Source organism: Scatophagus argus, chromosome 6, assembly GCF_020382885.2.
Source record: "Scatophagus argus isolate fScaArg1 chromosome 6, fScaArg1.pri, whole genome shotgun sequence".
NCBI lineage: Eukaryota > Metazoa > Chordata > Actinopteri > Scatophagidae > Scatophagus > Scatophagus argus.
In genome coordinates this window covers 13,535,349-13,563,248 of record NC_058498.1, presented here as the reverse complement: position 1 = coordinate 13,563,248, position 27,900 = coordinate 13,535,349, and the positions used below count along the sequence as shown (strand labels likewise).

Genomic DNA, 27,900 nt, shown 5'->3' with positions numbered 1-27,900 from the left:
TTTGACCTTCTAGCTGTAAAACTTGCAACTGTTTCCCTGTTGTTGTTACATCAAAAGCTCACACTTAGAGGAGTTTTTTTTTTCAATTGCTGTTTATGGCTCTGAAGAGAGTTGCAACTGTTCTTTTTTCTTTTTTTCCACAGATCAAATCTTCTTTTGATTAAATTTCACCAAAATCTCTGTAGTACACCTTGGAACTGGAATAGTGTATTTGAACATCTAACCAAAATTGACCCTGAAACACTGAAAAATGTCAGGCTGCAGAGAGAACAGTTCCTCTGAATGCACCACTGCACCAGACATCTGTATTTTACAATTAAATATGCATACTGAGACGTTGCAGTTTTGAAATGTGTCCAGGCCCACAGGAGCAGAATGACATTTGCAATATGATACTCTTGATTCCTCTTTTTTTTATGAGCAAGTTTTTATACTGTGTGAGTGATAATATGATTGGACTTGATTTGCTGGACGGTCATGCAGGCAACAGATATATCAGATTAGCAAATGGTGCCACTGCCTGCCACTGCTTGCCTTTCTGTCTGCATACTGCCTGTGTGGCTGCCTGCTCCTTTCACTCCGACACAGACGCTTATGAAACACAGTGCAGCATCTCATCCCCATCTGACAGCCACTCTGCAGCAGAGAATGACGTCGTTTACAATTTCAGCACTCATTATTTCAACACGACTCTCGATGAGATGTAGTGTGATATGATATATAGCAGTTTTCTTTTCAGATTTTTGGGGGTTTGAAAATATTTCTCTGAAAGGTATGGTGGGTAGAGGAGGAAAGGTCTTTTTAGGAGTCATTTTAGGAGCACAAAAATGTCTGGTTTCATTGACTTGTCAATCTGTCCATCCAGTCAGTCCCGTCGAGCAACAACACATCTGACTCAGCTCGCTCTTATTCTGAATCAATCTTTGAACAATCACTGCTGAGAAGATTATTAATCCTAGATTACTTTTCCAAGAGATTTTGAAGTGTGCCATGTTTCTTAACTAGAGAGCAGGGACTCTAATCTCTATTCCAGTCTTGCAGCAAGGTGCAACAGTTTGCACTTCTTGAAGGATAGATGGAATAAAAATGGTAAGCATAGAGTAGTCTGGCTCTGATGTCAAGGAAGGTGGCTGGTGGACAGACTCTGCAGCATCTTGACTTTCAAAAGGTGAAAATGTATTTACAGTGCTCTCCATTATGCATGCAGCTCAGGCAACCCCCCCCCCCAAAAAAAACCATGCAAAATAACTCCAAAATTAAGTTTTCAGCTTGAAGTAAAGGCACGCTTTAATGACAGAGCACCAGCTCTCCTCTCTCCTGAGCAGCAAAAACAAGCAACGAAGGTCAACATACGTGGTAAAAGGATACCATATAACATTGCAAGACTGATTTACAAGCTCATGATGTTACTCACTGACTTCTTAAAGGTAAGTAATCCCAACACACTCCTTTGGTAAATTGTTCACATAAACAAAACTAAACAGTCCTATTGAAGAGAAAACCCTCCATTTGTTTAGCCCACTGATGCCAGCATGGCCAACACCATGAATATCAAGACATGCTCTATGAGCCTCTCCTAAACAACACTCCTGCATGGTGAGTCTGAACAAAAGAACAAACAAGTGAAAAATATTCAAAGTTGGAAACATAATAAAAGTAGCTGGAGCTAACTTATGGTTGTGTTTGCTTTAGCTTAAGCATACGTGTTCACGTAAACTGCAGTACGATGCACAAACACCAACAAACCAGAGATTATGAGTGAAGCACATGTGAATACATGTAGAAAATAATATGATGCAATGTAAGTGATAAACTGGAAAGGGACAAGGAGTGAGTAAAGGAAAGATCTCACCCACTTTTAGAGAACAAAACAGGAGTCAACACTAAAATCACAACATGGCAACCCTTCGCCCTCCCCCATGCTCTCCATCCACAGGCAGTGTTAGTGAGGAGGATGCAGGGGTTGCAGACCTCCACTCAACAGCCATCAGTGTGCTGCCGCTTCTGTTCATTAGGCTTAATGAAGTCTAAAATGTGACAAAAAACTGTGGCATCTCAACATTTTGCAGCAATCCAGAAAATATATTATGAGTGGCGTGTGTGTGTGTGTGTGTGTGAGAGAGAGAGAGAGAGAGAGCTGTCTTACATTGTAGAGAACAGTTGTCCATCCCTCCATGGTGATACACTGGAAGACAGTGAGAACAGCAAACAGGATGTTGTCAAACTGAGTGATGCCGTCATTTGGGGCAGTCCCTGTATCGCTGCAGTTATAGCTGGCCGGACACTGACGCACGCCACACGGGAACTCCAGCTCGGAGGAGTCCACTGTCTCGTTCTCTGACCATATGGGGAGAAAACAGACACAGAGAAAGAGAGAGAGAGAGTGAGAGTGTGAGAAAGAGAGAGAAAAAAGCAGAAATTAGTTACATGTCTTATATAACATGAAACCTCCCAACAAGACAGCAGACCTTTTCAATTCACTGAATTTATCCTGGCATCAACAAGTTAATCACTGAAATTTGAAAGCTATCATGCACGTAACACTTTAATGTACACATGTTCAAACTGAATATCTACAGGTCTTGGGTACCCAGTGAGCAACGGTGCCCTGTTGCAGTGTCTGTCTGAGCAGTAACGGTGACAGAAAACACTCACTTCAGTCTGCCTGTGTTATCTAACTGTCCATTCAGCTTGGATAATAATGACAGCTGTGAATGTAAAATGAGCCGTTGTAGTGCACTAAATTGTGGGTTTTAATTATGCCGGACAACACGACCAGTTTGGTTTGATCAGGACTCCAGGTGCAGCCTGACATGCCGTGGGTCGTACGTGCGTATGCATTTGTGATTATGACCACAAAGCTGCAGCCTAAAGAGCTATGTACACAACACACATCAACACACAAGCATTAGACACACGAGAGCCAAAGCAACCGAACGGGTTCAGTCCCAACACTGTGCTTTGCTTTATGACGCAGTTTACAGTCAAAAATAGTCTTTTATCTGTTCACATTTATGAATTATTCACAACCATTTTGGGCCCTTTCTACAAATTGCTCTCTTTTGTTTCATCCATGCCATCAGTGTGTGACAGACGTGTTGGGACAATTTCCTGTTTTGTAACGCATTTCAAATTAGATCTTGACTTCAGATGAATAAATATCTGAATAACAGTAATCACAGGATGTCACTATTAGCTACAAATAGAGTATAAATCATCGCATGTGTATTGTCTGTGTGTGCATGTGAACAAGAACACTGATTTAGTATGGATACTAAATCAGACTCAGACTAAGTCACACACTTCTACACTCACATCTATTTGACTTCCTGTATCTGGGACAAACACTTGTGTATGTTTCTCAAGAAGGTGTAATCATAATCACATAAAAGCAATGTGAAACGATCAAATAACGTCAGTAAATCACTAAATAATTTTTTTTGTAAGACACTGAAGCTGAGAGAGAAAACAGTGTCGGAGACGAGGTTGTGTGAAGGTCAGTGTGTATCCTCCTGGAAAGTCCCTGGTAAGAGAGTTTTAGGGAAGAAAATTGGGGAAATACAACCTGAGCTCTACTCAGGGAAGCTGGGAAGTTGATCACATTTCAAAAGAAAAAGAAAATGATGGGGAGGTGAGATACATCAATTAAAACTGATGAATGACTACTATATTAAAAAGAAATAAGACAGTGATAGGACAGTAAGACACAATTAAAAAGGATAACATAACTAAGTTCTTTGAAGTAAAGAACAAAGACTTTAAGGTAGTATCAATATGAGTGATTTTCTTATGAATAGTGTTCACATCCTGCTCTGATAGGCATCTGGATATGCACATACTGATTATAATAAGCAGTGTGTACACATGCAATGAGCATGTCTGTACCCAGTATTCCAGGATGTGGTATGCAGTTCTTGTTCAGCTTGCCGCTGTAAAACTCCAGACCAATGATGGCAAACATGAGGATTGCAAAAAAGAGCAGCAGGCCAATCTGCAGCAGGGGAACCATGGCCTTCATGATAGACTTCAGGACTATCTGCAGACCTGGAAGTAGGGATCACAGTGACCAAGACAGTTCAAGTGAAAACACAACTCTGTAAATTTGTCATAAAATATAACATTTCAACTTTACTTCACAACAACTGAAAAAACGAGACTTTTTTTTAAAGATAAAGCTGAAATAATTAATGGATTAACTGATCAGTTGATTGAAAAAAAAATCAGTAGGTATTTAGATATTAATTAGTCATTCAGTCAAACAACAGTGGCTCCAGCTTCTCACATGTGAATATTGGCTTCTTGTGATCTCAGTTTTCCGATTTAACATTTATTTATACTATTCTAATGACTGTTCTGAATGGACCAAACAAAAGTACATTTTCAAAGCATGTTTCATTGTCTTGAAACTGTTTCTGAAATTAGAAATCGTTTTAAGTGACAATACATTCTTTCACATTTGTGTATACATTAGGATGGAGGCTCAATGTTTTTTGGGTTTGGCTGACTCGATCCTGGAGCTCTTTATAGTGTAAGTGAGCTAGTCAGTATTGTGGTAAAAAGATACTGATCACATGCGGTACTCACTGGGGATGCCTGAGACCAGTTTGAGGGGTCGGAGCACTCGCACCGCCCTCAGGGTCCTCAAGTCCACTGAGATGTTCATGTGTGCTCCTGCCGCAGCCAGGATCCTACGGAGATGAACAAACAAATGTGTATACACAAACCCACACAAACAGAAGGCACAGAGCAGAATTGTCACTGTCTTGCAGATGCACATGAATGCTACAATTTTCACGCTTTCTAAGCTGTGTCAAAAAGGGGAAGCACACACACACACATACACACACATAAACATGGATGTCAGTGTTGGAGGATGGCTGCAGTACTTAGATATGGATGGTGAGGACAAGAGGATCTCCAGCAGGCAGAGGGAAAAAAAAAAGAAAAACAGAGAAAACAACAGGGATGCTTTTAGGGGCTTTTGGCTGTTTCCCTGTGTGTGGGAGGATGGCTGTGACAACTGCTATTTAGGAGGAGAACAAAGAAAGCGGCTCCATCAGGGGAAGGCAGGACACCCTTAGGTTGGAGAGTCATGAAGCTCACGGACAAACATGTGGACAAAAACACACACACACACACACACACATCAATCACATCAACCTCTTATCTGTTACACAGAGCCAGTTTCCGCGAAAACTTCCATTTTTACTTTGTTTGTCTTGCTTTGCCTGCTAGACTCCCCCTGCCTGCTAAATACACCTCTGTGGCCTTCAGTCCTCATTAGTCTGCCCTCCTGCTTCCCTAAACCTCCCTCCTCTCTTCTCCCTCTTCGTTTTCAACCTCCTTCCCAATTATACTTGCACCTCTGACTCCTCTGTTTTTCCTTTTGCCACTGACCTGAGCACACATTTATTCCCCTCTCACCTGGATGTCTGCTGAGTACAGACAGAGATGGATGGAGAAGTTGGGTAAAAACAAAAGGAAAACAGAGAAAGGGGAGTTGAGGAATTGTTTATTTCGGAAATGTCTCCTCCAAGTCTAAAACTTAAACTTACACTGAATGCACACTGAATGCACACTGCTCCGGCCTTGAGATTCCTAAATAATTATACTCACAATTATACTCATCATCATTTTAAGAAGCCAAATATGAAGGCAGAAACATGCAAAACAAGAAAGGTCATTGTGAGGTAAATTAATAATCTTTATGTGCGGTAATTCGCTCAGAGATGATAGCATACTTGATCCTCAAACTGCAGGAGAAACAGCAACACAGAGCCAGTTACATTCCTGTGATACAGTGGTGAGAATTCATCCAATCTACTGTTAGGAGACAGAGAGCGTCATCTGATTTAATTAAGGGGTGGGGGGGGGGGGATTAAAATAGCTCACCACACAAATATAGAAACAGAATTATCCTCATGAGTTTCACACCTCAAACAGTTTGGCTTTGGATTTTCTCCCCTTTTTTTCACCTGAGTCTCCCAACATTTTATTTATTCCTGCTTCCAGTACTTTTCTCCCTCCCTCCTTTTAATCCAATCACCCCCTCTGCTGCCTTCTGCCACCTCTGTCATTTCATCCCCCACTTCCTCCATCTCTCAATCTTTCCTCAGACCATTAGTCAGTCCTGGCTGCTCTTTAGTTGTTATGGAGACCGGGATGTAGAGGGCCTAAAAATGGCTTCCTCATTTAGCCCTCTGTTAGTCAGTGGATGTCCTGGGCCCCGTTTACACACTGATGACTGTTTGAGTGGTTTTCTTTTTTCTTTTTTTTGAAGACGGGGATGCTCTTAAACATACAGATCTAATTTCCGCCTCTCTCAGTCAAAACAATAACGAAAGGCGTGGACTGATGATGTCATGAGGCAGTGTGGGATCATGGGAGCAGTCGTTCCTCATTGTTAATCAACCATTATAACAAATGAAAAATCTGAAAATCTATGAATGAGTGAGCAATGGAAACAATGGTAAACAACAGAGTGGCTTGTTAGCTTGTGTTTAGACTTCCTTTCTCACTCTCCAACACTTATCTGGTGTTTCCTGTCTTTGCCTGGAGATCAACTAGAGGAGACGAGAGGGAATAAAGGGGATATGATACCACTGACAGATGGCCAAATGAAACGCGTTGCATTTTTAAAATGTGTTCTTTGTTTAAGCCCAGCTGCAAGCCAAAATATTATGTGTTCATGCTTGCAGATGAGAAAGGGACAATAGAGCTATGAAGGTAAAGTTTGCTGCTGGCTCCCAGTCTGTGGATTGTTTGTGTCTGTGTCCTAGGATGCTGTCTGGAGGTCGGCATCACTGTCACACTAATATAACAGTGGCAGCTACTGGTAAAGCCTGCCAATAAAGATCAGAAATAATCTGTTTTGATTGGCTAGACGCACAGATATTCTCCACACAGGAGGCACCTTCATAAGAAAACTGCCACTTTTTGCTGCTGTTTTAGTACGTGTGTTGTGCATTAACTTACAGTGAGGCCCGAGAGTAGCTGTTAAGAGCCGCATATGGTGCTGAAGAGGCTGACAAATTCATATTATAGTAAACAGTAAACAGACAGCTAAACAATATAGTGTTTAGCTGTCTGTTCGTCAGTTGTCTAAAATACAAAAGTTAAAAGAAATAAAACACATAACAAACAGCATTTTAGACTCCATCACGCCATGTATTATTAGGACGCAAGCTGACTTACAGTGGGAGCTGCCAGCTTGCTGAATTTCTCCTTCCCTTCTCAGATAGACCTTGTCTGGTGTGATTGCCAATCAACAGTGTGAGAGGCCAGCCTCTCTGCGCTCTCTCCTCTCCCCTCTTTCAGTTTGTGCTTCTCACTTCTCACACAAGAATAAATAAAAGTGTTTACTTCCTTCCTCCTGTTTGATTGTTTTTTTATTGACTTCTTGGCCAAACAAGCCTCTTGTAGGCTGTTATAGTCTGAACAGGACATTCGCTATCAAAGAAGAGAAACGACCAGTTCATGTACACAGAGAGTTTGTCCCATCACAGTGCTCTGCAGTCATCATCATGACAGACACTACTGCCGTCTGGACATTGGCACATATGACAGAGATGAGGAAGGTGAAGGTTGGCCACAGAAACTGGCAGATATAAATCAGCCAAAGGAAGCACAACACATGGCTGATCTGGCACAAGTAAAATATTTGGCAGACAGTTTGTTTCCTCCCTGTAGTTCACCTTCTCCCTCATGGAGGACTATTCATTTACCTGTTTATTGTCTGTATTAGGTTTGGTCTATTTTATGATTCACATGTGCAGTAGAAGTGCTTGTTCTGTTCAGTTATCGTTCTTCTTCTAATTTTGAATAGTGTATTTTTTACCTCTTTCAACTAAACCAGACAGTCAATGACATTTTGGATTACCGGGATGTGGGGCTCTTCGGGGTTGGACTGGCTAAAGCCCAGTGGTCAGTTTTTAAACACACGCCAGAGAGAGCTCACATCTGACAGGTGCCTTGTGTCTCTCTCTGTGTTACTTTTAGTCACCGGGAGCTGTCACAGGGAAAAATATCTTTGTTCACCCTGCACGTGTCTGCTGCAGTTATGTGAGAAACGCACTGTGGTGAACTGAGCTGGTGCCCTGGTCAGAGTTGTCAGCCATGATAAGTGAGTAACTGTGACATACCCAGCAGAACTGACAGCTCTCTGCTGCGTGACAAATCTGTTGTGACAACCGTCATGCCGTGATACTGATAACGTTGTGACTCCGTGTCTCTGTCAAGCTGCTAACTGATATGATAGGAGCGTACCTGACTATTGTAATGATGTTAATTGCACAGCATGTGATCCTCACACCAACCAATTCTCAGCTCAGGGGCTTGCAGGATAATTTTTTTGCATATCACAAAACCGTATTTCTGAAAGCAAAATGTCTTCTTTTAAAATTGTTCTCTAAGCTTCACTTCCATCTTGTGAAACAACATTTACACCATGTGGACAAAAGTACTGGGACACCTGACCATTACACCCACAGGGACTTTAAAGACATCACATTCTAAATACACAGAGAGATTTGCAGCTATAACAGCTTCCACTCTTCTGCAATTCTTTCCACAAGATTTTGTGTTACTGTGGGAATTTTTGCCCATTCATGCAGTAAAGCATTAGTGAGGTCTGGCACTGATGTTGAACGAAAAGGTCTGGCTCGCAGTCTCTGTCCCAGTTCATCCCAAAGGTGTTCAGGGGGGTTAAGGTCAGGGTTCTGTGTGGGCCTGTCAAGTTATTCCACACCAGACATGTCTTTAGTCCAAATACCTTGCTGTGAAAATGCAGCTTGTTATAAAGAGAGAGGTGGTTCACAAGCCAAGAAGAGGATCACTGATTTGTGAATGAATGAAGTACTAGCATAGGTGCAAATGACATGCACTTAAGCCTATTTATACTCACTGCAGACATTTTAATTTAACACAGCTTGAAAATCACAGGTGTTTCTCATAACATTAATGATGGTTTTCAATGATGGTTTGTTTCCATTAAAGCCCCCTCACGGTCATGGTACACACCTGTGTGGATGTGCAGGGCCTTTAAGTGTCCTCAAATCCAGCATGCACAATTTTAGGGCCCTGGAACTGGCTTATTTAAAGGAAATCCTGCCATTATCGGTGTTATCAGCCTTTCCTGTAATGACATGTAAAAATATCTGCTGTGATTTATGATCTATTCTGTTGAGTTGTGGGCCTTCAGATGAGCAGGAGGATTTCTGCAGAAGGTACTTGGTGATACAAATAGATATTATATACAGTTCTTAGAAAATTGGGTTTCTGTTTTATCAACTTGCCTTGCTTTTTATTGTATTGTATTTTATGGTACTGTGGTGTAGTATTATGAAAGAATGAATTTGTGAAGCACGCATGTAGGAGTAGATGCAGATTTTCCTTTTCCATCCTCAGGCGTCAACGTTCCACCCAGGGTTTTTACAACATCATTTTAAATTTGTTACACACCGACTTTCTTCATATATTCATTTACTGTCCATCATGTTGCCAATATCTTAAAATGCTTCAGGCTGTATTCAGTTACTTTTTTGATTATAAATCACTGCTATTTCCCAGAATGTGCTGGCACACAGTCTCACACAAATAACCACCAGTGGCTCAGTTGTTGCATTTACAGGCATTTTGGCCCTGGGGTAGGAATAGTACGGTACTTAACAACTGTGTGTGCCCATCAATAGTTTTTACCTGAAATAAAACATTCTGAGTTGATTTAGAGACAAAATTTTAGTTTTGAGCACTAGTAAAGTTTGTTTAGTCAAGCAGGTGCCCTTTCCACACAGAGTGTGGACAAAGTTTTGCACCTACACTACTGTACATTTCAATCTGACCTCAAGGGAACAGTCAGGATTTTCAAAAAGACCACATGTTCCCACCTTATGAAGACCCGTGATTCTGCACGGATGATGAATTAATAGAACTGCTGTGGTGGCCCACAGTTTAGTGGGTGGTGTGTGTGTGTGTGTGTTTGTGTGTGTACAGTGGACTGTCTTGACAGAATTGTGTGGAGAAACTCCTACAGTGCTGCTCTGGATGCTTTAGTTAATATAAGCCTCTCTGCCTCCCACAGTGTGCTCTCTCATTTTTAACTCCCCCCCTCATCCTTTTCACTCTCTCTCTTTCTCTCTGCAACACACACATAAACACTGAACCCGTTACATTTGCACAGTCAAGACATTCAGGTTGTTGTCCAAGATCGAATACTGCTCCTTATATCAACAGCCTGAGACGCTTGCCTGGCTTTAAGTGAATCAGTTACCAGTTGAACATCAGCACGTGTGTTGGTTTATGTGTCAGTTAAAATGTTTGCTCTTTGACCAGAATGACTAATTGATTTGGATAAATGATTTATTAACCATCTGTTGACACACACAGAGAGAGAGGGAAAGATAAAGGCTGAGTGAGTGAGTGAGAAATGTTAATTCAGGACAGGGGAGAGATGAATTGTTGGCATGCCAACCTTCTCTAGGGCGCAAAAGCACACATAAAGTATCCAAAACCAAATAAAATTAAAAATCACAACCAAACTGCCTCTTTACAGTACATTTATATTAATAACCCCTGGCGCAGGCAAGGCAAGAACACTGCTTAAACGTCAAAGGTATAGAAAAATAGAAAACACATTGCAAAATATGGTAAAAAGGAAGTTGTACATAAAGGACTCAAATTTAGCTCTTTTATTAGTCTTGAGAGGAGGATTTTGAATCTCAGCAGGCAGTGGTGGAAGATGCAGCCAGATCTTTGACAAAAAATTAATAGTAGCCATAACAGTGTAAGAATAATCAATTACAAGAACCAGTCCTGCATGTTGATGTTGTACTAGTACAATCAGCAAAATGTCTTTTAGTATCAAAAGTGAAAGTAGTCCTGTTCATGTTTTATTATTGTTTTTGGATCATTGTTACTAATCATTGTCACAGCATGTAAGCAGCATCTTAAATACTTGCTTTTTTTTCCTGTCGAGTACTTTAATCCACATTAATGTATCATATTTTACAAATAATAGAGGGGCAACTTTTGTGATCATATTTTGTCTCTTTAGAGCAACCTAGAAACAATAACAGCATTTCTCTCTGAAATGAGGGGAATGAGTGGTTTCTCAGGTTTGCTTTGCCAGACAACTAAGGATGGGTTAAATGCAGAAGACAAATTCAGTGTGTGTATGTAAAAATACGTATACTGCCAATAAAGATATTAGTCTGGAAAACATCTAGATCATTTAAATATACAGAAATAAAGATGGCTGCATTTTGTCCAGGAGTTGTTGTGTCTCTTGTAGAGAGTGAAAGCCAAATGCAACACACGGCCCGTTGAGACGACTCAAGAAGCTGCTTCAGCACTGACTCAGTAGTGACAAGGACACAACACCGTGTCCTCGGATAACCCTGCGCTTTAATTAATGCCGGTCACTTACTATTATCCACACACTTGAAAAAGGTGTATGGGTACCTGGTGCAACAATGGATGCCTTTAACTGCATATTGCTTCAAAAATCAGACTGAAGAAAGCTGTTGATCACATAGGTAAGTCTGTTGACATGAATCTGTGGTTGACTGACAGGAAGATGCTTTGATGATGTAATTTCCCTCCCAGCTGGATTCCTGCAGAGCTCAAAGGGGATTTTCTATAGGTCAGGGTCTCTAAAGGTAGACATATGTGTATCTGTGTAGTTCACCGTCAGCCATACAGTACTTTCTGCATAATTTAATCTCTGTGTCAGTTGCCTGTGTCTATACTATAGAGCGTAAGAGTTTGTTGTTTCACTACAGAGTGCAATGATCTCGCTGACCACACTAATTTGATTAAATATATATATATGTACATTAGATCATTTATTTGCCTTTAATTTTGCTTCATTTTCTGCCATTGATATTCCAGCACACTGGACCACAATGCACTGAACGCTGGAGATATTTCAACTACCTGCAGTCTCTTGAATTTCTCTCTTTGGCGAACTTAATTTCCTTCCCCTCCAGACACTCATTCATTCAATCTAGCTGCTTGTCAGAGGTACTCGCTCCAATAGTTCTCCACTTCTCTGGTCTGCCACCTCTTAAGGAGAGGAGGGACGGGAGTAAGCTGCTATCACCAAAGTCCAAAAACAGCTTCTCTAAATTATCTTGAAACTCCTATGTGGACAAGTAAGTAAGTAAAACATAACTCAGCATTGGCAGATAAACTGTGGCTGTAACTGCGCAAACGCGTCTGTCTTGCTGGCAACACTGATGGTTGGTTCTGACACCATTTGGACGCCATCTGATGCTGATGATAAAAACAAAAACTTACTGGCATATAAATACTGCATCCCACAGTGTTTTAATTGAACCAGCAACACGTAACCATTTTGAATGAAGACTGAATTTTGAAAGAATCAAGATTTTTTTCCTTTAGGCTCACATCTGTACAGTAAATCTGTAGCTAGAACCAGCAACCCATTAGCTTAGCTTAGCATAAAGAGTGGAAACACCGGGAAAGCCTGGCTCTGGCCAAACCTTAAAAAAAAAACCATCCACCTACAGTGTGTGTCACATTATTTCTTTGCCAGGGGCCAGAAACTCCATGGAGTCCCCTCTTATTACTTGGCAACTGTTGACATATTTCTCCCAATATCATGCTGCTGCTTTGAAGGTTTGATGTAGGGAGACTTTTACTTTTATCTGGGGACGTAATTTTTGTTTGAGCAGGCAGACTCGGCCCACAGGCCTCTGTTTGCATACCACTGGTTCATAGCAAAGCATCTCTAAAAATCACACTGACACACATCATGTAATGTAGGTAATAACAAATCCAGTGCAGGGCATGTACGTAAACCTGTCTCACTGTGAAGTGAACAAGATCTTTACAACTCTGCGTAGAGTGCAGCCCGCCCAGCACTGACACCTGCTGTGTCTCCATCTATGTCTGTCTCTAAAACGTGTAATTTCATTCTCAAGTCTGTCTGACGAGATTCAACTGTAATTTAAGTTGTGGGAATAGTGTGTTCCTTGTGTATTTAGCAGAGCCTGTTCAGGAACAAATGTCAGACTGCATGTATAAATTAAATTTTCACAAAAGGAGGTTGTCTAACTCCAATTCAATTTGCAAAGACAAACTGCCTGCTCATAATTGAGAAATGTTCAAGTGAATGTCAATTCAGACCTCTTTCAGTTTTTGGTAACTTTCACTCATAACTCAACTGAATTTAATTTGAGTTCCAGCTGACACCAGGACGGCTTTCATCTGAGCACAGCACCTCATCTCCTCTGATCAGATACCATACTGGACTGCATAAACGCCCTCAGCATAGGCTTTGTTTTACAGCCCACTCACGCTCTTTACAAAGATGGAGAAAGAGAGAGAGGGAGGTAATGGGGGGGAGCATGGAGGGACAGAGAGCGAGCCTGTTAGACTGTCAATTTCCTCGACACCATCTTCATTCACTGATTTAATTGACGCTCACAGCTAATACACCACTTTTAGTCTAAGGATGTTACTATTCATACATGCACTCTTTCTTCATATTATTCGCACACATATTCATGTTTCATTTGGTTTGATGTGTGAAACAAAGGCTTGTTTAAAAATGAAAGAAAAGCATTGTCTTCTTCACACATTTACTCAAAGAGCGAGTGTGTGAGCGCATTCCCCCATCAGACTACGAGAGAAATCTATCATGGTCGGGTCTAATTGTAAAGACATTGACCACAGAAGCAGCAGGACTGGAGCCAGTGACAGCTTGACCTGGGGCGGGGTCCTCAGTCACCACAGTAACAGCTCAGGGGGACATATCCACCCCTGCAGTGTCTGAACTCATCAATCGATCAGACAACAGATGGGAAATAAGACTGGAGAGGGCAGGTCTGTCTGTGTATCTATATGTGTGTGACTGAAAAGTATCTGTGTATATATGTATGTGTGTGTGTGTGTGTGTGTGTGCAATGGCTCTAACAGGTGTATGACTGCCAAACAGACAGAAGGTGTTGTTGGCGAAAAGACATGCAGTAGTGGCACATTCGGTTCACACACATGAATGCACAGACACATCAGACAGATTGTGGTTTCAGCGAGTCAGGTACAGAGACAGTACGTCCACACGCTGATAACTTCTCAGAGATAATAATATCACACGAATGGTGCAGCTCATCTTTAGCAACACTGGCAGAATGGAGCTGGAGAAAAGATAAGGATGGGAAAACGAATGAAAGGGAAATGAAACATAAAGAAGGGAAATGGACAGGAATGGACCTGAAGAGAGGAAAAATGAAAATGTAAAGACATTTAAGCTCTAAAACTCATAATGTTATTACATCTGTCTTGCTGGCTGCTGTTAACAGCGCTGTGATCGATGTGGAGCAGTGGATAAAGATGGATGGAATAAAGACGGTTGGCCGCAGCATCTCTCTGCTCACACAGCAAAGAAGACACTGCCTCCATCTGTTAATTAACACTTGATGTGTAAGGTCGGAGGCAACTCCACCTACTCCATCTTATTATTGCCACATGACAAGGCATGCAGATTAAATACACACAACAACAACAAAAAAAAAAAGAAGACACTGATTGATGTATGAAAAGCAGTGATACAAAGAGGATCTTTTAAAAACTAAACAGATTTTTGCAGTTTCATTTGGTGGATTATGTGATTTAATCTTTAAAAATTGGGCGTTTTGGACAACCAACTCTTGAGACCTTTTCAACTCTTGCATGTCACAAATGCAAGTTGATACGTGTTAAGACTCAGTGTAAAACTTTTCTTTAGCTTCACTTTGCTGACAGTATGAAAAACAAAGCTCTCCAATCTCTAAAATACCCAGAGATGTTGATGAGAGAGGTGTTGTAATGTATCTGAAAGATCAAAGCCTTATTGAGTCATTTATTCTTCTCAGCATCCATTTTTCTCCTCTTTGCATCTACAAGCATCTGGCTGCCCCCCCTGGTCAGTGTTTCTCATGTTCCTTTTTTGATCTAGAATGCGATTTTCATGAGCTGTAAACTACGCTTTAATTAAAAGTATGGAGGAAAAATGCCGAACCATCCTGACAACAGATATGAGAGAGCGGACATGTATGAGTTCCAAAAACTATCCTGAAGGAAACAGAAATGGAGAAATGCTTGAAATGCTCTTTTTGCCCCCCCCAGTCTCCTCATCTGTGCTCTCATTAACTCCCTCTGAGCTAACTCCATCGCTCCTCCACTCTCTTCGTATCCCCCACAAAGTGTCTGGCACATAGTGGTGACACAATCCCTCGGTGGGCGTCGCCCTCTGCCAACTGACGCCGGTCTAATGGAGGGCTTGCCAGCGAATGAGAATGCCAAGGTGCCAATTATCACGTACGCTTACGCATAGAGGTATCCTTCTCATTTCCTCTGGCTTTATCGCTTTGCTCTTCTCTATTCTTTACTTTGTTTCTCTTCAGTCTTGTTTTCCTGACCTTCCGGTCTCTGACTTCCCTTCCCAACTTTTGTGGGGTTAACTGGCTGGTGAAGCGTGTGTGATGACCTGAGAAAGCCACTGCAGCCCCTCTGGTTTCAGTCACAACAGTCCTCAGCTACACAATAACAGCCTTTAAGGAAACAGCGAGCGCCATCTGGTTTTTCATGCCTCCCTCCTACTCACTCTCTGTGTGTAATACAGGCCATCTTGAAACATTAAGGCAGCTTGCTGAGGTAATCATGGCCTCCAGCATCGACACAGTTACCAAATGGTTCCATAATTACACATGTTCACACATAACGTTGAATGAGTCAGGGGTATCCACGATGGAAAAGGTTTGCATGCTTTGTAGTCTCTGCTCAGTCTTGTGTATTCTGCCTCCATAGGCAAAAATTTTCCTGCCTGTCTGGCTCAAAGTGTATTGCAAACCTCAGTCGGAGCCGTCAACACTTCTCTGACACAAGGTCAGCAAAACCGAACATTATAAGCTTCACAGATGATAAGATTTACTGCAGGGCAATTTTGTCGGATTGCATTAGATTATACAAGTATTAACTAATAAACTGTATCAACTGCAAGCCGGAAGGGACAAGATGCATCTGTGTATGTAACCAGAGTCCCTCAGTGCCTCAGGGACCCAACAGGTAAACAATCGCAAGTCATCAATACGTAAAACCATGTTTTAAAGTATTTTACTATGTGAATGTAAAGCTTTTGTGGTCTTCTGCGCACTCTTAGGGTCCACACCGAACTCAAAACCTATTCTGTTACTCATAATAAATGAAGTCCTAAAAATTGTGTGTCATGAGTCAGATGCTGGGCAGCAAATCTTCTCTGATTCTTATTTTTCATATAAATTTACACTCAATTTGGCTCATATTGTCATGATTATGATTTTTATTTCTACTATGTACAATATCTACTGAATATCTGACTCTTCTGTCAGAGAGATCTCTCCCTCCATCTTTTTATTTTTAAATCCTCTCACTCTCACTTCAGTTCAGTCCTTGAGTTTGATTTATTTTCACTCATATTCACACCCATATGCCCCCCTTTGTAATTTTATGCATCCTGAATGTTTCTTTGCAGCTAAATGGATGAAAAATGTTATTTTAAAGCACTTATCAGAACATGGTTATAAAGTACTTCACATGACAAAATGAAACTGCAAATGAATACAGGTGACCGAATGCTGGATGGTCCGTTTGTGTTTCAGAGAAGGAGAGACAGAACAAGAACATTTTCATTAATTTATCTATGCTGTGGCCGGAATGATAATTGGGGTGGGGGATCTATCTGTAGCACACTTCATCATGCTGAATATTAATAAAATGAGACCTTGAAGGCTATTTCATCCAGATCGAGCACATCTCCTCCCTAAACCACAACCATAGCTCAAATTCAACCCACAGCATATAAAGGAGGAACGAAAAACCACTGGTGTTTTCTGTTTTTTGTCTGCATAAAGATTCTGGGGGAATTAGATTTTTTTTTTTTTTTTCGAGCTTGTGTATCTGCCATTTGAATGCTGTTTTGGAAAATATGCAGATGCGTTTGGCCCACACTGACCTCTGTTCAGGAGGTCAGCGCATCAATATGTAGTGGCTGTCTGTACACACAGAGCTCACAGAGAGGTAAAGTGCGATATCTGTCAGCCTTGTCAGCCTCTGTCAGTCTTTTTCTCCGTCCCCACTCGAGCAGGTGAGACTAGAACAATCTATTAGAATGTGTCTGTCTCGCTGTGCTTTAATTAAGCTTCTAATTTTGCTCATAAAGTAAGAAACATGCCAGGGGGTTGAGTGTCCTCAACTGCTGTCACACGTCAACTGATCAGGCTAAAGAGGCAGGAAGATCTCTGACCACACCTTTCCCTACTGCCTTCCTCAATGATCCCCTCCTTATACTCCACTTTCCTCCACCAGCTTAGCACCCTTCCCCTCTCCAGCAGCGAGTGGAGTATCGTTAAGAAGCCAGAGCTCCACTCATCAATTATTGAACTGCCAGAATCATGTAGAATTCTCTAAGAACCCTGTCTGTCACCCTTTGTACTTCTGCGCTTGTGAATTGATTAATATTTCATTTGTGTGTGTGTGTGTGTGTGTGTGTGAGAGAGAGAGAGAGAAAGAGAGGTGTGGAGGTTAATCTGCTGTCTCATCAAGCTCCTCTTTTGAAGCCATAAACATTCCCTCTCCCGCTCTGACAGTGAGACACCAACCTCTGCTTAGAAGGCGCCTGCCGTAAAGACTGCCATTTAATGTAACATGCCCTTGAACTTCCATGCAATCAATGTACCGTGAGCACACAGAGTGAGGTGATGGTTTACAAGCTGTTGCCACCACAGCTGCTCCTGGTATGACTTCAACGCAACAGCTTCGTGTAAATCCAGCACGGTGCTCAGGTAATAACAACAACTTCTTTCCAAAATTCCAGCATATTTGTTACCTGTTGCACTCTCTTTACTTTCCACATGGGAAAAACATCCTAGATGAAAAACTTTATACTTTATATCCATCATGCCCTCAGAAATTCTACAGTGGAACAAAAAAACTGTGGTGGCAACAGGATGTGCTTTACTTTTGACTGAAAAGTTCCACGATGTAATACCTCAGCTTTGATAGATGTGCAAACACTGTTATGTATCTCCAGCCTTCTGTGACGTCACACAATAATGGGAAGTCATGACTGGTGTGACATTTTCCAGTAATTTAAATTAAATACATAAAAGAAATTAAAAGCAGAGTAAAATTGGGAGGGGTGGATGGATGCTTTCGACTGAGGTATCTGTACATGGCTGCTCATTAATTTTGATGAAACCTCTTTGCCCTGAGCGTACAACTGATATGCAAAAGTAATATGTGATATATGATGATTAAAAGTATTTCTGGGCTGAGTTTCAGGTAAACTGATATCACACATTAACCCTCATCTGGTCCTTCTCCTAGCAGGAAATGAAGTGTAGATGGTAAACACCTGAAACATCGAAGCGTTCTGTGACGTGTCCGGAGTCATGAACTACAGTGTATTTTGACAAAGCTGAGAAAATAATCAGAACCAACTGCAAGAAAAAGGCAGCTAATGACATGTGCCTATGTCAGGTGTGTCAGATGTCCATATCAATCTCCTTATACACGGGAGACTGATGATGACATCTGACAGACAGCAGATCTTGACAGCAGCTTTTGTAGTCAATGTGAGGTGAAATAAACAGTTATCACAGGCCTCTTCTCGGTGCCTGAGTCCCTTTTAATTTGTCAGTGACAAATTCAAAATGTAACAAAATTCTCACATTATTCTGTATAGATACTCACCAAAGACCAACAAGTAACAAAGAAGCAAACTGTTTGTCAAATCTGACCAGACTAGCTAGAAATAAATGGGAGCCTTAAACAAGAGCACAAGAACACTGGGTCTTTTGAATGCAGTAAATCCAGAATCATCATCCATCTCAATTCATAAGGCTAATCCTGTTTCACCGCATCCACACACACACACACACACACACACACAATGTTTGACTCACCCACTGAGGACCACGATGAAGTCCATGACGTTCCATCCGTTCCTGAGGTAAGAGCCTTTATGAAACACAAAGCCGAGGGCGATGATCTTTATGCCAGCCTCGAAACAGAACATCCCGATGAAGTAGGGCTCTGTCTTCTCCTGCAAGTGCAACACAAGAAAATTCATCAGAATCATAATTTGCTTACACTGAGCTGAAAGGAAAGCACTGCGCAGGCAGGTGTCATGTCTGGGTTTTGTGAGGATCTATAGGCTCCATGAGAGGTAGGTTAGATTTATATTTTAATAACAGCAACTAGACAAATGTTTCTGTAAGTGTGAATATCTCACCAGTCTCTTGGACATGGGTGTTTTGTCCTCTCCAGGAAGGTGCTGCTCCAGAGCCAAGACGATGCAGTTGGCGATGATGGTGGTGAGGATCATGTACTCAAACGGAGTGGAAGGCTTGAGTTAAAGAACTTTCAACTGACTTAAAGTCGAGTATCTGGTAAAATATCTTAATTTAAAGGATAAGGCTGGTGGTATTCTATAACACTGACTTGAAGAATCTAAGCCAAATGTTGTGAATATTTACTGCAGTATGTGGGATCACTCAAAACGCTCACATTCATGATAACGAAGGAACAGGTCAACAGTGTGGCTCACTTAAGTGTTTAAATAGTGTTTAAAAAGTTTGTAACACAGAAGAAAAAAAGGTTACATCAGGTTTTGGATACAAGCAATACCTGTTAACAGATCAGTTCATTGTTGGTTTTGGTCAGCCAGCCTCATTCTTCAAGTAATATATTTTAGTGACACATGCATTGTTCGTGGGAGAAACAAGTAGACGGAAAAAGAGAAAGCTTTAAACAGATTTCTAGGTCACAGTGAAGTGCAATGCAGCCTGTTCATCAGAGCACACCAGCAGTGCACGTGTGGTGTAATAAACGGCACTAAAATTCTTCCTATGATGTCTTTACGGAGCTCAGGAAGTCTATGCACTTTGAATAGAAAAGATTCAGATACACGATCGGGAAAAATAATTGATTTAATCACAGTAAATCAATTCCAGCAGCACTGCAATTACAGTGTCATGTAAACATAGACAGACGGGCTCACACTGATTCCCTCCCCTGTATGAAATGGAATTAACCTGGCATGTTGTGAGGCCCAGGGCTGTAGACACAACCAGACACAAGCTGTATCTTATCTGAGGTCAACTGCAACAGGCACTGACGGACACACACACAGCAATGCAACACCGAGGAGGAATGAGCAGGTGGGCCTGTGATGTGATCCTATAAACAGTGCCGCTCTTACTACACGCTCCGCTGCCTGTTCCACAAGACCTGCATTGGTCGTCGGTTCAACTCCAGCCGCTCTGAGGTTGAGCTAAGCCAGCAATGTGCTCTTTATCTAATGCTCTGCGTGGGCAGTCCCCTGGTTATGTGCAGAAGAGGTAGGAAGGAAGGGAGCTTAAATCTGCAGAGTGGAGACGGGGAGGGAGAGCGGGAGGGAGAAGGAGGCAGGGATAACAGGGAGGGATGACACAGGAGAAAGTGATAAGGAGGATGGAGGATGATCAGTGCAGGAGAAGATGATGGTTATATAGAGTCAGAGGCTTGAGAAACCGGTGGGTGAGGAGGAGGCAATGAAACTGACATCGATGTTATGCTGGCAGCTCTACCCAGCAGGGTTACTCAGGGACAAATGAGCGATGAGAAGCTAAACAAACAGAGCAAATACAATCTCACTCCCACCAGCCCAATCCAACTAAAACCAAGGCGGTACACGGATTGACTCAGTGGGTTTCAAGTTAATCACTGACTGGTTTTGGAAAAACAAATCTATAGTGGCCATCCTAAGCTACCAGTAGATGATGAGCATGAAAACAAATGAGAAAAAAGTTGTGTGATGGAATAAAATCCGTCTCAAGCTAATGAGTTGGTTTCAATCGTTTTCTGCCTTTTCAGAAACTAAAATGCATCTTTCGACACACTTCTCTACAATAACTAGCATGACTTTAGCCTCAGTGAGAGCACTCAGCAGCAGCCAGTCGCCACACCCTGCACTCCAAACACACACAACAAACAGGAGGAGGAGGAGGAGGAAAAGAGAGACAGAGAGAATGGAGGGGGGGGGACAGAAAGACAGAGGTATCCACGGCAACAGGCTTCTCTTTCAGTCAAAAGTCAATGCTACAAGACTGTCACACACTTACTTGCTCTCTCTCTCTCTCTCTCTCTCTCTCACACACACACACACACTCAGGCTACAGCTTTGTGGCTGTCTTATCGATCTCATCATTATTGTCAAAAGCGTCAGCAGAAAAAAAATGACATATATTTTTTATATATTGTTGTGATTGTTGTAATTTCATTGGGTGATGGAACAACATTGAGCGGTGTGTTTAAGTTTAATCAAGCTGTTTTTAAGAGACTCTGAGGTGCTAAACTAAAGACAGTTAACAAAACTTTTCTCCTTGTTCCTCCTCAGAGTGTCTGTTGAGTGACTTCTTGTCTTAGACTTTCCATCGCTGACACGTCTTGGCCACTTGGAGGCATAACACTGACATGTTATTACTTTGTAATTTGATATAGCAAATGTGTTAGCAAACAAAGACACTAAAGGACTCCAAAGAGAAACCCTCTACATGCAGGATAATTCTATTCATTGATATTACTGGGTTCTTGTCCACTGCAGCCTTCATATTCTGCAGTCACAGTGTGTGTGTGTGTTGACTCATTAGTAATACAGTAAAATTCAACATTGAGTTCAGCTTAAGTTACACATCCAACAAGTGTCTTTAACCAAAACCCATTTCCCCTCCTCTGTGCTGTTCTTGTGTGTGACGTTGATCACAGCCCGTCTGCCAGCTTTAGCAGCAAGGCGTCTCGTGAGCAGTCCTGTGAGTCACAGTAACGCTGGCTCTCTGCCTCAATTCCTCAAACATGCGTGTAAAAATAGACATGCAGGCAGAGTGTGATGCCCCGTGCATCTGTGAATACGCTCAAGCCCAGATTGGATCCAAGCCCCTGTGATTATTATTACATAGAGGTGAATAGCAAAATGAATCAAAGGCATCTGAGCCTGGCTTATTGGAAATCTGTGAATTATCAGCTGCCTGTGTGTGTATGTGTGTGTGTGTGTGTGTGTGTGTGTAAGAACATGTAAGAACACAGAGTAAAGCCAGGGGTGTAATCTCAATTCAGAGTAAGATTATCTCTATTTAACCTGCTGGGAATGAAAACACTGACACACTACAACTTCATTTTCTATTGAGAATTCAAACTGTGCCGTTCTTAAAATATTCAAAAGATGAAAGATGTTGTCAAGCGAATGGATTTAATGCGCAGCTACATCAAACAGAGTTCAATCTGCCTTCAATACCATGTCACCTCCAGACCTCAGTGGTCTGCTTGAGCCAGCCAATCAATCCTGAGGATAAATGCGGCCGAAGCGCACTCGGCCCTGTGAGTAAACCATGCCAACTCAGAGCCACAGGCTGCTCTTACATCCACCTCTCTGTCAGGAAATACAGAGGCAGGTGGATATACATTCATAACACCAGCGGCCTTTAGGTAACCAGAGAAGGAAAGATGGAGCGTACCTCATGTGTGATGTTTTGTCGACTGGTTATATGAACTTTTCTGTTAGCAGAATGGAGACCAGCACGTACCTAGTGAAGTGCAAGGCTTCAATTACTAGTTTGTTCAGCTAGGTTCACTCTAAAAATGTTTCATTTAAGGAGTAAAAAACAAGCAATAAGTGAAAAAATGTTTTCATATTTAGAAATACCTGAGAGTAGAACTATATCTACACTGCAGACACTGGGGTCATTTCCTTTTTAATTTTCCATTTCCATTTTTCATGCAAGGATGCAATTTAGTTAGAAGGAAAGAAGAAAATTAGAAGGAAATTAATGGTATTTCTAATTCTTTCTAGTATAAGTTGACTCTAGAGGCATATATGAGTACAATGAATTTACCACCTAAAATGTGACATTTTTGAAATGACCAATTGTGTATTTTAAATCCTGGTTGGGCCTCTGAAGCAGACCAATAATTAAAAAAAAAAAAGGAACAGTGAGATTCCCTGTCCAAGGCTTAAAACGCATACCTGACTGTTTCACACTTGAAAACTGAAAATCTCACAGCCGGCAAGCATTTGGTTATTTCTGTGTGCCCTGATGAAACAAACTCTATTAAATTCATCAATCAATTATTCAGAGGTGTACCTTCTCACTGGGAAACTTCCCGCTGCTGGAGATCCCAGTGGGGATCAGACAGGAGAAGCAGCTGCCAGTCCTCACCAGGCCTGCCACACTGAACTGAGGCCCTAATTAGCCCTGCCTCTTCCCTGCCAGGCCTCGAGCAGCCTTCCATCGACTGCAACCTCAGGCAGGTAGGCTGACAATCAGACGCCCATAAATATATATAGATGCACACTGTAGACAATGGAGTAGTTCCATACTCTCGTGTGTGTGTGCAAAGAAGCATATAAGAGAGAATATGTAGTGAAATAAATATCAAAACATAGTAATATGCGTTCATAAGCTCACACACAGCACGAAAGCCTCTGGATGATGCCTGAATTGATCATCTGCTATTAATTGAGCAGTCAGAGAGAAAAAAAAGCGAGGTCTTACAGCGAGGTGACAGCGGCAAGTTGTGCTCCTACCACAAGGCTGACCTTTTACGAGATGTCCTGCAGAGATTGTGTGTGTCTGTGTGTGTGTGTTTTTGTAATCCATTTCTATGAGGACCAATTTTGGGTTTTACAAGAAGAGAGCAATGACTCTTGTAGGCAGTGAAGATGTTTAAAAGTGGCTTTCAACTCTTCAAAAGGCTGTTTTATGGTTAGGACTTGCAGGATTAAAAACAGAATCAAGTTTGTGTTAACTTTGGGGAAAGGACTGAGTATGAAAAAGTACAAAGAAGGGGTGCACATACCCAAGTATATCAAACTGCTCCTCAAATTAAGTTCTCTGTTTCTAAGCACAAACAAAGGGGCAGATCAGGACACTTAAGAAGACTTAGCCAAAATGTCCAGTGGTTGGTGGGCCCCCTCACACACTGCAGAAAGTCACTCCCAGTGAGAAATAGTCCAGTCCAGAAAAAGACTTGCTGGTTGGTGAACTTTTTTACCTTTGGACTAGGCCATGTGAGTTATTTCTCCCTGCTTCCTATAATAGCCTATAATAGCCTATAATAATTAATCTACAGAGAATTATCACCTAAATCTGTGACTCAGCTTTACAGGCCATCATAACACTTTTCAGCTCATTGTTTAGCTGTCTGCCTTGCAACTTTGCAATGTCTGTTTTGAATAGAGCAAACAGATGTTTTCAGCAAAAAAACAAACAACAACAAAAAAACAAAACAGAAAAACAAGTAACTGCACATCTAAATATAATTTTGTATACACAGAATTGCTATCTGCACTAAGGTAAAAGATCTGAATACTTCTTCAACCACTGGACATTAAGGTGAGTCAAAGGTAATAAGGAAATATGAGCATGAGTGTGTATCGTCATTGTACGCACAGGATGTGTTCTGACTTGCGTATTCACTCTGCATGAATCTTCACACCTCAAGCATGCGTCATTCTGTAAATTAGACAGAGCAGCTCATCAACAGCCACGGTGGATATTGACCAGGACACAGCAACACTCAGCTCAGCATCACTCCATTCAAAACCACATTAGCAACCAATACAATATAGTATAACCGAGTGAGTAATGACTTAATGTAATAGCATATGGCACAGAGATCAGACATCATTACATATAATTCCTGTTAATGTCTGTTAATCAGATACAGTAGAGCTCATTAGATGTAATGAGACACTCCCTCCATAACAGCACATTAACCTGGAGGTTATTAAGTCTGACTCGTTTCCTTCTGGTCACTACAGCACTCACAGGATTTTGACCTAAAGCCAGTCATGTTCTTGATGCAGAGTATAAGATGAGCCTCTAAGTGCAGTTAAAGTATTGTTCATGACCAAACTGCTTGAAAGGGCTGATATATCTGAAGTAAGATAGCCAACACACATGCGTTTCAACCCCTTTTTTCCACAACTATTGATTGAAATTCATGGTGTTTCTATTTTTAATCACCTCAATGGATAGGCAAACCAAGAGAAAACAACAACAGACAGGGACCAACAATAGAAGCATATTCATTCTATTTGCTGGGTTTTCACAATCAGCAGTGGGCCAGTCAGTCAGGAAGCTGCTGAATGGAGCAGAACAATAGCAGTGAAGAGGCCACACCTGGCCTGGGCACCTGGTGAGCTGCACAGCAGCAGCACAAACACGCCACCAATGGACATTTGCGTGTGGTTGTCCTCCTCAGCAACAGGCAGAGAAAATAATATGGTCTCTCCCCTTTCAGATGAGTGAGTCATCAGGTTTGAGAAAGCAGCCAAGTAATCATTTATGTAATCGCAGCACCAAGTATTTAGGCTTAGAGTAGCAGTTGGTAAGCTTCTAATGAGTGGCTGACTTTAGTGTTGCCACACAAGATAAAATTGTACAGAAAAGTCTATCACAGCTCCCTGAAGTCCACAAAAGGTGTCTTCAGATGTCTTTTGTTTTGTCCGACCAACAGTTCAAAACCCAAAGATAATCAGTTTATGGTCACATAAAACAGAGAAAAGCAGCAAATCATCTCAATGGAGGAGCTGGAAGCAGAGAGTGTTTTGGTATTTTTGCTTAAAGAAAGACTATAATTGATCATGAAAATGGTTTGCTGATTAATTTCCTGCTGACTGACTAATCGGTTAACCGACCAATCATTGCGGCTCTACATGAGTTTGGTGTATTTACTGGAACTTGTCAGTGTCTGTGAGGATGATGACAACAGCAGATCCTCTCAGCCTTCTGTTGACAGAAAACATTCATCATAAACAGAGAATCTCCTATGTGTTCCTTTAACCCACTCCTCCCCCTCTGCAGTGGTTTTGGTATAGATAGAGCTTGTCATAGCTTGAGTAAAAAACATATTTAATTTTATGCACTTCATTTTATCCAGGGGAATATTGTTCAATCAAGTAGTAAAAAAAACCTACTTGTACACTCAAATAAGAGTGTAAAAACATGTTTTTAAAACTCATCAAACAATATTGTATTGGATTGTATTTAAATGAAGCAATAAATTAATTCAACAAAACGTAACTTGTCACTCAATCAGTTCCCAGTCAGAACTCAGAGTCTCTCTCTCTCTCTCTGCTGTTTCTTCGTGTGTTTCCTAGATTGAGTGCGTGTGTGTGCGTGCGTGTGTGTGCGTGTGTGTGGTGGTTGAATTTCTCATGCACTGCGCTATGTGAGCTGTCCATGGTGCTGAAATACCCTACAGACCCTACTGCACAGAAACAAAAGCAAAACAAGAGAATTTGCTTGTTTCGGGACTTTTTCCTCCTGTGTAATTGTGTACACTTGTGGAAATATGAGAAATTTGGATTCAGGTTGGGGGCCACAAATGGTTTATGAAAAAGACTTGGTCTACATGTTGATTTGCTAAGCTGAACCACAGTTTACCCACCTTTGCAATTTACTCCTGCACTCTGGTGTGAATGTGTTTGTACATTTCACACCTTAGCCCCTTCATTAGCACCATGAAGCAGAAAAGGATATGGCCACTCAGTGATTTTCTTGGCGTACTTCCTGACTATGTTGTCCTCGCCAAAGATGAAGAGGGACCTGTTGACGGTGAAGCAGTTCTCCCGGACCGGGATGGGGTTGTACAAGGCCATAGTGCGGGCACGCTGCGCTTTGGTCTGCTTGAAGGCTGGGGAGATGCCACCTGTGGACACGGCCGCCCCATCGCGGTTTCGGTTGCGCTCGGACCCTCCATCGCCTGAGCTCAACAAGCCCGGGACGTCGTCTCCAAAGCGGGCCATTCTGTCAAAAGCAAAACCACACGGGAAGGAAGACAGTGTGAGACAGGAGACAGAAAAGGAGGTAACAGTCTCCTAGAAAGCAGGGCGCGGTGCTGCGCGCGGTGTGGCAGCAGCGGAGCGGCGAGATCCCGACCGGGTTTAGTCCATCATCAGTCTTATTCACACACACACACACAAAAAAAAAAGACAGCGTCTTCTTCAACTTCAAAACATGTTCAGAACATCTTTTCTCCAATCGGACCACTGAGCTGGGTAGTTAGAGGCGCACCTCGATCCCCCCTTCTTTGAAGTGCGCTCTGCGTAATAGAAAAAAGGGGGGCACAAATCCAGATTGTAATTCAATTCCACGTCAGTTAACAAACCGGCGTCTTAAATGAAGGTGTAAAAACATCATTCTGCAGCGTTTAATCCATCCAAACACTAAGAAAAGCTGCAACAGGTCACGTCTTCAGCCATCCTCAGTCCCCTGAGCGAAAGCAGAAGAGCGGGTTGATCCATGGATTTTTAGATAAACTAGCCCTCTGAGTAATTCAGAGCACATCACTCCTGTCTCCTCTCTCCTCTTCTCTGTTGACCACCTACAACAAGAGCACTACCGGACTGCATGTGTTAGAGTACAACGGAAAAAAAGAAACCCAAAAAAACAAACAAAAAAGAAAACTTTGGTATTTTCCTCTACATTTCCTCCGAAACAACGCGAACAAAAACAAGCTGTCAGCTATACGTGTCACAGGGAGGGAAACGAAATCCTCAGTCCGCCTGGTCTGCAGTGGGATGGTGGAGGAAGCGTCTCCGTTTCCCCCCCGCACTGAGAGAGCAGGAGAGGAGACAACAGTGTCTCCTAATGCGACAGGATCAACACACCTCTCCTAACCTCTCTTTAACCCCACACATGCAGCTAACCAAGCGCAGGTTTAGATGACAAACCGGATGTTAAAGGACGATAAAGACGAGGGGGTGAATCAAGCATCCAATTGATTAAGTCAGAATGTAATTAAGACAAATATTTGATTCTATTTCCACCATCTCAAAGAGTATAAATTATGTAAATTCAATTATCTTGAACATTTGACAGC

At 41.8% G+C, this 27,900-nt stretch overlaps 1 protein-coding gene across 3 annotated transcripts in view; it reads right to left on the bottom strand.

The window, feature by feature from the left end:
- LOC124060660 (voltage-dependent R-type calcium channel subunit alpha-1E) overlaps positions 1–27,900 on the bottom strand; it is a 91,634-nt gene that overhangs the window by 31,745 nt on the left and 31,989 nt on the right. For all 3 annotated transcript variants that reach the window (XM_046391887.1, XM_046391888.1, XM_046391889.1), the window contains exons 3-8: positions 26,559–26,825; positions 19,271–19,376; positions 18,942–19,081; positions 4,585–4,688; positions 3,886–4,044; positions 2,147–2,337 (exon numbers count right to left, since the gene is read on the bottom strand). In XM_046391887.1, the coding sequence (XP_046247843.1) occupies positions 2,147–2,337; positions 3,886–4,044; positions 4,585–4,688; positions 18,942–19,081; positions 19,271–19,376; positions 26,559–26,825 (967 nt within the window). The remainder of the gene's footprint in view (positions 1–2,146; positions 2,338–3,885; positions 4,045–4,584; positions 4,689–18,941; positions 19,082–19,270; positions 19,377–26,558; positions 26,826–27,900) is intronic.